Raw genomic sequence first — 12745 nt, forward strand, 5'->3', positions numbered from 1 at the left:
AAAGTGAATAAATCTGTTGCCATCAACCGGATCGGTGATGTGACAAAGTTTAATACTAGAAAAGATTCAAAGTGCCTGCCATGCGCACTGCACAATGCAATGGTTAAAGTGAAATGTGGCCCCACCAAAACATTGCGGTTGTGTGTTGTGGTAAACTATTTTGTACTGCTTCAATTTTAAAATTAAATCTAGTTAAAACTAAAGAAAATTTAAAATTGTTTTCTCTGTCGCACTGGCTGCATTTCAGTTGCTCAGTAACTACATGTGGCTTGTGGCTACCGCACTGCATAACACAGGTATAGACTGCGTCTGTCAAAAGTCAGGGCAAACACCTTTGTCCCACCCTGTGCACCTTTTTCAGTTGGCGTAAGCTTTAAACAAAAGAAAAAGTTGTCTGTCCAGTGCCTGGTCCAATTCTCAGTTTCTAGCTGGTTTTTCCTTTGTTCCCTTCTGCCTCTCCGAGGTGGCATCTTATCCTACCCCCAATTCCTGTTTCTCTGAGATAGATAGATAATGCGTCTAATATAAATGCATATATATATATATATATATATATATATATATATAATGTGTTTCTGCCAGGATTCTCCTCTTTGGTCACCTTTCCCTGCATCTACTTTGCCACCATGGCGTCCACCCCAACACCTCTTGGCTGGGTTCGAGGGGAGTAGGGTCAGTAATGGGTCCACCTCACAGCTCCCGAATTCAGGTGGGTGGGCTGGGGTGGGGTTTTCTGGATGGATCCCCACATCAGACAGAACTGTTGGAGACATATAACCCGTGTACACAAACACACACACACACTCCATCTGCGTTAAGTGAGTTTCAGTGCCTCTCAGCTTCCGACATCGTCTTGTGTCGGTCCTAGTTGTTTGGGTTTTGTTGCGAGTTTCTTTCATTGCTTCCCTGTGCCTTCATGAAGCTTGTAATGAAAACACTGGGAGAGTCTGCGTCAGAAACAGCAAGTTCCCTGTGTAAATCAGACATCCACTGTGGAAGAATTTAAACAATTCTGTTTTTGTATTCTTCGGCCAGAGTCACTTTGAACTCTGGAAAGATTGGGAAGTAGAACCCTTGCCCACTGAGGGAGTGGCAGATCCAGGGGATGGGGGAATTGCCCACAGAGCCAGAACTTGCATATTCGCAGGGCATGGGAGGCACCAGGAGAAAACGTGACACTTCGGAGAGCAGTGTTTATTCTTTGCTCACTTCCTGGTCTCCAATGTTGAACCAGTGCAGATCTATGAAGGAAAACTCAGCTGCTATTCCTGTTGGTCTGGGAAGAGACTTTTCTTCTCTCATGCAGATGGAAGTGGTGGTGTCGGTAAGGAAAGGCCTGGGCTGCATAATACCTGTTTTCCTACCTACAGGCAAATAAAACCTCACAGGACAACACAGTCCCTCCCATCTGGTACTTTAGTTTCTCATTCAGGTCCTGTCTGTCTCTTCCCTTCCTGTATGACAAGGATTTTGTAAAGAAAGATGGAGTGGATTTTAGTTCCTCTGGGAGATTATGAGAGAAAGGCCAGATGCTAGATTCAGGGTTCTTTTTTCTGATGAGATGCTCCCCTCGTTCACCCCTAAGACTTACGGTGGCTGAGACAAGAGTACTTTGAACCGAGTACTCGGGCCAGCAGGGGAAGAACACTGGAAGGGACTTGTCAGGACGGTTTGGAAAAAGGAAAGGAAGAGGAGGAGCAAGGAACCACGGCCTCTTTGGTAGCTCTTTGTAGTGGGCGAGGGAGGAAGAGGTTGGCGCACGATGTAACGGCTGCTGTCTGCATTAGAGATTCCAGGATTCATGCAGTTCTCTGGAGAAGTTGTTCAGAGTATAAACAGGTAACCAGCAATGAAGACCTGCCTGTTTCAATGGAGAATCCTTACAAGGAGCCTCTGAAAAAAACGTATCTTGTGTGGAAAACGTGTAGATTATAAGAATGTACAGCTTTTATCCCAGTTTATTTCTCCATTTACTGGATGCATTTATGGAAGGCACATAACAGGTCTTTGTGGGAAGAAACAAAAAGAAATCACGAAAGCAATTAAGAGAGCTCAAATAATGGGGTTTATGCCAGTTACATACAAGGATCCTGCATAGCGCAAAGACCCTAAAGAGTACCGGTCAACCTTGGAATCTGTGTCTCAGGATATGGTGGCCTGTAGTTTGTGATTTGTAAGGAGGGGTCGGGGTCACCAGAGTGCAGATGGACATACAGAAGCTCTGGTGGTGGAAGAGACAAGAACTGGAGATCAACACCAGCAGCTTGTGAACAGCCGTTGGGGTTCCTGTATTAGAGTCTTACTTGCCTGGAGTAATTTACTTACGGTATTTCTGAAGGAGGGACATGGAATTAAGTGACCTTTCGTGTTTCCTTGAGGGTCTTTGATTCTAACGTAATTCGGAAAATGGATCAGGAAAAACAGTGTAACCTGTGGCAGAGCTTAACTGTGCTGGGTAGATTTTTCTCTTTGAATAGCTGTTATCCCCGAGGAGACATGATTTTACCCAGGATGCTGTGCGAAAGCTGTTTGGGTTTTTGGATTTCACTGAGTTGGATTTTGCATTTGAGTAGATATTGCTAAGTGAAGGTAACAGCCTTGAGAGGCCACCATCAGCCTACAAAGTTGTGTATGTTTGTAATAAGATAATATTATCTTAATCATATGCTTTTGGCTGTATATATGCTTATTATCTTATTGAGGGATAATTTACATACAATAAAATGCACACGTCTTAAGTGCTTAGTTCGATGAGGTTTTTTTTGTTTTTTAAAGGAGTTCACTTTTTAAAAAATTACTTTAAAAAATTGTGGTAAAAAACACATAAGATAAAATTTATCATCCTGACTATTTTTAAGCATTCAGTTCAGTGGCATTAAGTCCACTTACAGTGTTTTGCAACCATCATCACCATCCATCTACAGAACTCTTTTCATCTGCAAAACTGAAACTCTGTAGCCTGCTAAACTATAACTCCTTGTTCTCCCGTCTGCCATTGAACCTTCTGTTTTATGAATCTGACGGCTCTAAGGACCAATATGAGTGGAGTCATTCAGTATTGCTGTTTTTGTGACTGGCTTACTTCACTTAGCATAATGTCCTCAAGATCCATCCATGTCGCAGCACATGTCAAATCTCCCTACTTTTTAAGGCTGAATAATATTCCACTGTGTGTTTGTACCACTTTTTGTGTATCCATTCATCTGTCAATTGAGACATGGGTTGCTTCCATCTTTTGGCTGTTGCAAATAATGCTGCTGTGAACATGAGTTTACAAATATCTCTTCCAGTCCTTGCTGGCAATTATTTTATATATATCTCCAGAAGTGTATATATACCTGGAATATATACCTGTAAGTGGAATTGCTGGATCACATAGTAATTATTTTATTTTTAACTTTTTGAGGAACCACCTTGCTGTTTCCCACAGTAGTTGTACCATTTTGCACTCCTACCAGCAGTACACAAGGGTTCCAGTTTCTCCATGTGCTATTTTCTGATTTGTTTTGTTTTGTTTTCATTGTAGCCATCCTAATGAGTGTGAGGTGAGTTCAATGAGTTTTGACAAATGTATACATTTGGTTACCACTGCCCCAATCAAGATAAGGAACATACATTTCAATCACCTCCTAAAGTTCTTCCCTCCTGCTCCTGTGCAGATATGTGCCCTCTGCCTCACCACCCCCCCAATCCCTGGCCACTACGCAACCACTTTTATCCCTTTCTAGCACTATTATTAGCTTTGTTTCTTTCCAGAATTTCATACAAATTTCATATAAAGACTTCGTTTGGCGTCACTTGCTCAGAATAATGTTTTTGAGATTCGTCCATGTTATCACTGTACAGTGGTTTGCTGAATACTATCTATTCCATTGCATGAATATTCTACATTTTCTCTATCCATTCATGTGTTGAAGGGCATTTGAGTTGTTATCAGTTTGGAGAAGTTGTGAATAAGACTCATGTGAATACTCTTATCCGAGTATTTTTTTATGGGTATGAGTTATCACTTATCTTGAGTAAATATCTAGAGATGGGATTGCCAAGTCAAAGGGTAGATTCCTGTTTAACCTTATTAAAGACTGTCGAACAGTTCTCTAAAGTTCAGCATTTAAACGTTGTTAATGCTCTACATCCTCTCCAACATTTAATGAGGTCAGGTTTTTGGTTTTTTTTTAACCATTTTAGGGAATATGAAATGGTACCTCATTGTGGTTTAAATTTGTATTTTCTGCATAACGAATAACAAGCACCTTTTCATGTACTTGTTGGTCATTCTTATGTCTTCTTTTGTGAAGTGTCTGTTGCCCATTTTAACTCTTTTGCCCATTTTATTTATTTATTTATTGGAGGGGAGGTAATTAGGTTTTTTTTATTCATTTATTATCATTTTTTTAATGGAGGTACCAGGGGTTGAACCCAGGACCTCATAAATGCTAAGCACTGCACTCTACCACTGAGCTATATCCTTCCCCCTCTTTTGCCCATTTTAACAATTACATTGTTCATCCTCGTGTTATGATTTTTAGTTCTTATATATTCTAGATTCAAGTCCTTTGTCAGGTAAATGATCTGTGAATATTTTCTCTCAATCTATGGCTTTTCTGTTAATTTTCTTAAAGGTGCTTATGGTTGAGCAAACCTTTTTCAATTTTGGTGAAATCTTATTTATTGATACTGCCTTTTATGGCTGGTGCTTCTTTGGGTCCTGTCTAAGAAATCCCTGCCTACCTCAAGGTAGAGAATATGTTCTCCAGTGTCGTTGGAAAATAAGCCCCAGTGTGACTGGAGTAACTGAATCTGTGCTAACGTTTGCTTGGAGAGTACCACAGGGCTCAGAAACACAGCGAGAGGAGGAAACCCCGTGGGGAGAAGGCCCCTTCCTGGAGACCAGGACTTCAGGAAGCTCAAGGAGTCGAGGAAGTTCATAAAGACATGTGTCCATAGGAGCAGCCAGTTCAGTTAAAGTCAGCAAGCATTTCTTATAGACTCACTCTGTGCAAGGCACTGCTGAAAATTAAAAGCAGGGAAGTGGGGGCCCAGGATGGGAATCTGGCAAGCAGATTCCAGGGAAAGTGTCATCTTAGAATTCGACAATTGTGAGGACAATGATAATCTCAGAGGACAGACACAGAGGACCCCCATTGACTTGGTGGCCAAAAGAAGCCTAAGGGAAATCTGGTTTGATGTGTTGGTAGATGTGAAAGCCTGAACTCTGTGTACCAGAGCTGTTTCAATATGAGTAGAGTTGGTAACCCACACTTTAAACAGCTCACTAAACAGGGGAGTGTTTGATAAATATTCCTTTCCTCCTCCTCCCTGCCTTTTGGACAAAGAAATCGTTGGAGTGGAGTAAAAACCTTAACAGACTTTGGCATGACATGGGAATGGTAGAGGAGGAGTGCGGATGTTTTAAATTATGTCTAAAATGTATGGTTGTTAATTATTTGTGGATTGAAATTATTATCATTATTGTTCCCAGAATTGCTGTGAATAAGTAGCTAAAGTTTGGACAAAAGATTGTTAATAAGTTACTTGCCAGGTGATAGATTGGAATAGATTCTTCCCTAAGATTGCTTAGCAAGCAGATTTCCAACTTTGTATTCATTTGGACAACATATTTTGCCTTCAATTAACTGTTTGAAGATGTTTATTTCTCCCACCTCAAACTCCATCATGGCAACAAAATCTCCTTCACTTTTAGAAGAATCTAAGTTCCAAGGAAAAAGAGTTGCTTTTATTTTCCAATTTCATAGACAGTTTTGAAAGCCTTTAGTGCCTGGGCTGGGACCCAGTCACACCCTCCACGAATCCGCAGACTGAAAATTAAAACGTGTCATCCTGTGGGGTGTAAAATGAAACCATGTGCCAAAGAAAAATGGCGAGTGACTCACTCACATGTGATCTTCCAGGGAAGGGAGGGATTCAGTAAGAATGTGTCATCACCAGGATAGCAGATCCCTCCATAATGAAGGTCCGGATTGCCTGTCCTGGGATGTAGGTCAATGTTATGAATTTGAAAGGAGGCCACCAATTTACGTTGGGAGTCTCAAGGAGAAAATCTGGTACTGGGGTGAGTTCATCACTGTGCCACAGCCAGTCAGCAGGACCAGAGAAATTATACTTGTTAGCATCCCAAGAAGGGGTTCAACTCTCAGGGATGGGTTCATATTTATGGCTCATCACTCACATGCACTCACATGCATGCACACTCTGCTAATTTCTTTATTTATGTTGAGAAATACAATTGTTACTTAGACAGAAGTCCTCATGCTTCAGTTACTTTGTAGACAGGTCCACATGGGAAGCCAAACTCTAGTCCAGAGGTTGCTTGGCAACTATGGAATCAGAACAAAGAGTTTTAGATGGATAAAATTCATCCTCACAGTGGGAAAATGTCCAACTCTTGAACCATTGGATCCTGGGGTCAAGCCACCCTTTCTTGAGGCCAGGGTTTTGAAAAATGTTTCAGAGTAAGCCTCAGTGATGGTTTGGGGTTGAGCTTGCATTGCTGATAGACACAACTTTTTTCTTTTTTTTTTTAATAATTATTTTATTTCATTATTTTATTATTATTTTGTTTAATGGAGATACTGGGGCTTGAACCCAGGACCTCCTGCATAGTAAGCATGCACTCTACCACTCAGGTGTACCCAGCCGCCATCTCCCCCACCTCCCGACACAATGTTTCTTTAAACATGCTCATACTGTGCAGCCAGCTGGCTTCATCTCCAGAGCCATTCTTTCTCCTTAAGATGAGTTTGCATATCTTTGTTTGGATGATTATTTACTGATTTTACTAGTCCACTGCTCAGGGAACAGCCTGATTTGCTTGCTTTCCAAATTTAGGGTGAGTGGGGAGGAATGCATCACACTGTTGGCTGTATAGCCTGCAGAAATGTTAGCTGGAGTCTGATCCTGTTCCACGTGCCTGCAGTCGGCTGTGAGGACATAGGAAACTTTATGCTGGAGTCAGCCCCTGGCTTGCCAATTTCTGACAGTGATACAATAGGGCACTTTGTGGGATAGTGTAATAATTACCCTTCTGCATCTCCTATAGGTAAGCAGTAGGGATGTGTTCTCAACACACCTGATTTTTCTTTGTGAATTCTTCATAAATTATTTCTGAAAATTTATGTAATCTTACCTGAAATAGGTTGAACATATTGACAATTTATTATTCCCGTAAGTAACTACCATTGGGATAAGTCTCTTGTATTTCGTTCCCAGCTTTCTTTCAGTTGTTCTAAATGTGCTAAAACCTTCAGGAAGCCTGTCCCGCACCCCATGTGAGGAGTTCCCATATTATAAAGAAGGCGCAGTTTCCCACCCACATCCTGTATATAAGCTGTAGGTTTTTATAGACGTCATGAACATATGGTCGCTTCAGTCTACATCTTTCCATCTTGAAGTCCTGATGCTTTTAAGGTCATTTGGGCCACACCCAAAACTGAGTGTGTTTGCACTTTACAGATGTAAAAACTAAGGCCCAGTTGCTCATTATTTGCCGCCTGTGAGCCACAAAGGACTTGGTAAGATCCCAAAACAAAGTTCTTGTGAACTTGGTCATACTGTTCCGTTTATGGGACTGTAGGCTGATCTTGAAAGAGAAAGAACAAATGAATCAAAGAGGTGGAGACAGAAAAGGGTTCTTATAAAATATCCTTGCCTCTGCAGGCAGGTGGAAACATGGAAGGACAATTACAAATGGAGTTTCAAGTAGAAGGGCCTTTCATCCCTTGGGGGCTGACCATTTTGTGCAGCTGAGAAGAGGCCTACAGCAGTTCTGTCACTGGAGGAGGGGTGTGTTCCATTCCTTCCCCCATTCTTGTCAAGAGTTATTAAGGTGCCCGGTACTGCCCTAGGAAGCATTTGTATGGGTTAACTTATATGTATTCGGGAAAGGGCAGGGGAGGGATAAATTAGGAGTTTGGGATTAACAGGTACACATTACTATATACAAAATAGATAAACGACAAGGATTTACTCTATAGCATAGGGAACTAAATTCAATTTCTTGTAAAAACACATGGTGGAAAAGAATCTGAAAAGAAAAAATATACATGTATGTATATGTATAACTGAATCGCTTTGCAGTACACCTGAAACTAACATTGTAAATCAACTACACTTCAATAAAAAATAAAATTAAAAAAGCAAAAAAAAATAGTTAATGTATTTTAGAGATGTTACCGTAAAACCAACGATAATAAAAACAATAATAGTTCTAATTAAAAAGAAACTTTACATGTATTATCTGACACCTAATGGAAGAATCAAAGGGGACCATTTTCTGCATTCATTTCTAAAATCTATTTACAAGCTCAGTTGGTGCTAGGAAATAATAAATATACAACAGCGGTCTCTATATAAATGAATTTATGCTGTGTGCCATCCAAGTAATAAAAGAAGTTGTCTGGCTCAAAGCACCCTGTGTTCAAGTGTGATACAGATTTTCCCTTTAGTGAAATATTTCTAGCTCACTTAATAACAACTCTCAGTATTTCCAGAAGACTTTGCTCAAGCAGTCACTGAAATTTGAATTTTACATAATGTTCACATGTCATGAAATATTATTCTTTTGATTTTTTGTCAACTGGTGAAATTGTAAAAAACCATTCTTCGCTAGTAGGGTGTAGAAAAGTAGAATTTGGCCCGTGAGCTGAAGTTTGCTGATCCATGTTCTATACCATTATCTTGTAATATTTCCATCTTACTGGTATCAGAAATTATTGTTTATTTGGGGGGCGTGGGATTAGGTTTATTTACTTACTTAATCATTTTTTAAGTGGAGGTAATGGAGACTGAACCCAGGACCTCATGCGTGCTGAGCACACGCTCCACCACTGAGCTACACCCTCCCGCCGAAATTATCCTGCGTGTGCATTTGTTGATTTGTTGTCTGTCTTTCCTGGTACACTGGAAGCTCCTTGAAGGCAGGTGGTTTGTCTTATTCCCTGTATTATCTCTATCAGCTAACACAGTCCCTGGAATAGAGAAGGGCTTTATGAATATTTGGTGATTGAATGAATAAATCCATATAGTCAAAGAGCCGCTGAATCCAACCAAGTCTTCCTTCTAAATATCTCATATGTATATCCTATTCCAGGGACCACACCCTGCCCAGGTCTTGGCCTCTGTTTTAGTGCAGATCTGTATTCCTGTGCTAGTTCCTCCAGCCTTCCTGACCCCTTGTCTGTGACTCCAGTCCACCCTGTAGAATAGTGACTTGCTGAAGTCTGTCTTGTCTTACATCGTTTCTCTGCAAAACTCAAAACCTTTTCACTATTTTCCCATCGCCTGCAGTATAAAGTCAGACACCTCAGGTGGACATACATGGCCCTTCGTAATCAATTCCCCACCTGTTTTTTCAGCCTTATCTCTGAGCCTTCCTGGAAGGAGCCCACTGCTCCAGCAGCCTCATTGCCTCCTTGTCCCTGAAGCCACTGCCCATTCCCACCTCTGCACCTTTGTTCAGGCTGTGCCCCAGAACCAGCTGACATTCACCTTAGGAAGGGCTTCACCCCTAGGTAGGATGAGGTAGGTCCGCAGTGAGTGATGGGAGGAACGGAGCTGAGCCTCAGAAAGCGGATGATGAGGAATGAATGTGGCCAAACGTGACCTGATCGGTGATAAACTGGGGTAAGAAGGATGTAGTTGTTCAGGGGAATGAGTGCTGCTTGGTAGGGTTCACTAGGCCAGTGCTTTACAGACCACTGTGCAGACAAATACTTGGGGAATCTTGTGAAAATGCAGATTCTAGCAGTAGGTCTGGGTTGGGGACCTGAGATTCTGCACTTTTAAGAAGCTCCCAGGGGATGCCCATGCTTCTGGTTCTAGGACGATTCTTGACTGTCAAGGATCTAGCTAAACACTTAGGGAAGGAGCCTTTTCCACAGGACCTGGATACAGAAACAGGAAGACAGTCGGCCTGCCCCTCAGAGGCCTGCCCACACTAAAGACATTGCTTACATTCTGAACGACTGAATAAATGTGTGATGACTCAAGTCTTCTTGATGAAAGAGGGGGAGCTGAAGAGAACTAAGGGCAAAGCTTTATACATAAGGCCACAGCTTAAAGGCAAGAAGTACCTTCGAGTCCTGAGATGTTGGCAGTGAAAGTGATCTTTGGGAAATGAAAAGTCTAGTATTGGTTGGCCTGATGGCCTGGCATCATACACGAATGCGCACGTGCACACACACGCGCACACACGCGCACACACGCACACACACTCAGGGCCAAGGCTGGAGAGCAGTCGTCTCCCCCATGCAGTTGGATTATCTCTTTTCTCCAAGGAGGCACCTCTTCTGGTCCACTAGAGCTTCCCAGCTCAGAATCCAGGTTTGGCTTGAGTACAAGTAACGCACCTCACCCTAACTGAGCAAGAGACGTCATTCCTGCAGCGAGCATCTGCAAACAGAAGAGCAGGTGGGAAAGCATTTCGCTGGTGCAATTGCCCGTTCAAACAGTTTCTCTTTAATTATTAGCCTGTCCCTCTGTCTCTTTGGCTAATCAATAGCTGGCCTTTTGATGAAACTGTGTGTTTATTTCCCTGTGGCTTAACTTTGTGCAAACAGTCAGTTATCCTGATTAATGATTTTAATGACACTTCTCTCATCACAGTCATTTCCCCTCTGCTTTTATCACAGAGGAACTTCTGCTTGGGTGACTGAACTCTGATCCTGACATAGAGTCACAGCCATGGTAAGTTGGGAAGTGCCTCAGCCTCCGTGGTGCCAGCCTCAGACAGGTACAGGATGTGTGCCCAGGGGCTGCTGGCTTAGACAAAGGGTTGTTTGCTCAACAGAGGGGAGGGAGGAGGAGATGGAAAGGCAGTTTCTTTTTTTAAAGGAACATCATTTTAACTTCTTTCAGGGGTGGTGAGTAGCCTGATCCTGAAAATTAACTCAAAGAGAGTCTCCTTTGAATCTTTCTAACATCCTAAGATACAGAAACAAGAGAGAGTTTTCTCTCTGCAGAAGCGCTGCGTGTTCGTTATAAACATTTTAGGCAAATAGAAAGGAAAAACTAAAAATCCTGCAGCTTCTACCCCCGGGAGATGACTGGCATCCACGTTTTGGGGTAACCCCGTCATTTCAGGCTCATGAAGATGGGTGTTTCTTGGCCGTTAGCTTGTCACCTCCCTCCTGCTTTTGGCTGTGACTGGATTCCTTGGAGTTTGATTATCTGATCTCTGGAACAGTCAGGGAAGTGGATCCCTTTGAGAATTCCGTAAAGCTCACAGCTCACAGCTGATGTGGAAGCTGAGCCTTTCAGTTGCAAACCTGGCTCTACCTGAGGCTGGCCACCTGCTCTCCTCCTCCGCCCAAATACGGTTTCTGAATTGGCAGATGACCCTGACCCCTGCCTTCTGGGAAGAAATAACAGAAGTAGAATCTTGTATCTGGAGAGGAACTAGACACTCTGCCTTCCTTTAGGAAGATGGGTGTGTAAACTATCCTGAACAAATAGTAATAGTATACTCTTAAATTTTTTTTTAACATTAGACATTCTAGAATTTTCTTCATTATCCCTGACTGTCAAAGGCTTATTAATGTCTTCCCCAAATCTCTCATACTTTCATTTAAAATCCATTTTTTTCTTGATGGGTTCTCCCTGGACATATAGAACATTTATTCAGAAATGTATGTGGTGCCCCCACTTTGTGCCAGACAAGATATCTGGGGGCTCAGAATTAATGGGACGCTCGTCCTGCCCTCAGCAAGCCCACAGCCTTTCTGTGTGTGATGACTGTAACCAAATGACCCCTTTGTGAGCTTTCCATTCGACAAAAATTACCTCAGTTGCTCTCATCTTTCCTCCTAGAACCTGTTTTTCCATTATGACTGTTATTTATTGGACAGTTAAAGGACATCTTTAAAGGAAAGGAAACCCATACAATATAGTCACAATATTGTATCCTCAATTATTTTCCATCATTTTATTTTATTTTATTTAAAAAAAAATTTTTAATGGAGGTACTGGGGATTGAACCCAGGACCTTATGCTTGCTAGGCACATGCTCTACCACTGAGCTGTACCCTCCCCGCTGCATTATTTTATTTTAGATGCTATTCATATGATAGTGGTTTTGAAATAGTAGTAGTAAGAACGTAAAGAACAGTTAGTGTATTCACTCTAATCTCTGCTATGCTGACACACTTATATCACATCTTATAGCATATTAAAATTATTTACTCTAGAGAGGGCAGTTATGAGTGTTTCAATTTTCTTCTCAATTCTTTAAAAAATTTTTTTCCAAATCTCTACAAATATGATTAACATGTCTAAAAGGAAAACGTGTTTTTAAAGCCGTTGTATTCCAATATTCAGTGATTTTTATAGAGGTGTAATTTACATATAGTGAAATGTGCCGCTCTTAAGGTCACTGGAAGATGAGTTTTGACAATTGTATGTACCGTGTAACCCTGTTATAAACATCGAGCACTTCATCACTCAAGGATCCTTCACGTCCCTTCCAGATCAGTCCCCACCTTGCTCTGCACTCCACTCCAGAAACAGAACCACTGTTCTGGTTGCTTTCACCATTGATTAGCTTTGCCTGTTCTAGAACATCCTATAAATGGAATCATAGAGTAGGAACTCTCTTATAGTGAGCATTATATTTTTTGCAATCCATCCGTGTGGCTGTATCAGCAAGCAGTTTGTTCCTCCATTCCTTTTTATTGCTAAATATTTCATTATACTGTATTCCAATCTTTTGATGTTTATCATCTTCACTATT

General features: G+C 41.6%; 1 protein-coding gene and 1 pseudogene across 2 annotated transcripts in view; both read left to right on the top strand.

The window, feature by feature from the left end:
• Window positions 1-12745, top strand: part of ANXA4 (annexin A4) — a 63625-nt gene that overhangs the window by 13766 nt on the left and 37114 nt on the right. The window contains exons 2-3 of one of the 2 annotated variants that reach the window (XM_032497738.1): window positions 10296-10428; window positions 10650-10704. In XM_032497738.1, the coding sequence (XP_032353629.1) occupies window positions 10702-10704 (3 nt within the window). In that variant the 5' untranslated portion in view covers window positions 10296-10428; window positions 10650-10701. The remainder of the gene's footprint in view (window positions 1-10295; window positions 10429-10649; window positions 10705-12745) is intronic. The other variant, XM_032497739.1, reaches the window with a different exon arrangement.
• LOC102518721 lies at window positions 263-2170 on the top strand (annotated as a pseudogene).

This window comes from Camelus ferus, chromosome 15 (genome assembly GCF_009834535.1).
Source record: "Camelus ferus isolate YT-003-E chromosome 15, BCGSAC_Cfer_1.0, whole genome shotgun sequence".
In the NCBI taxonomy this organism is placed as follows: Eukaryota; Metazoa; Chordata; class Mammalia; order Artiodactyla; family Camelidae; genus Camelus; species Camelus ferus.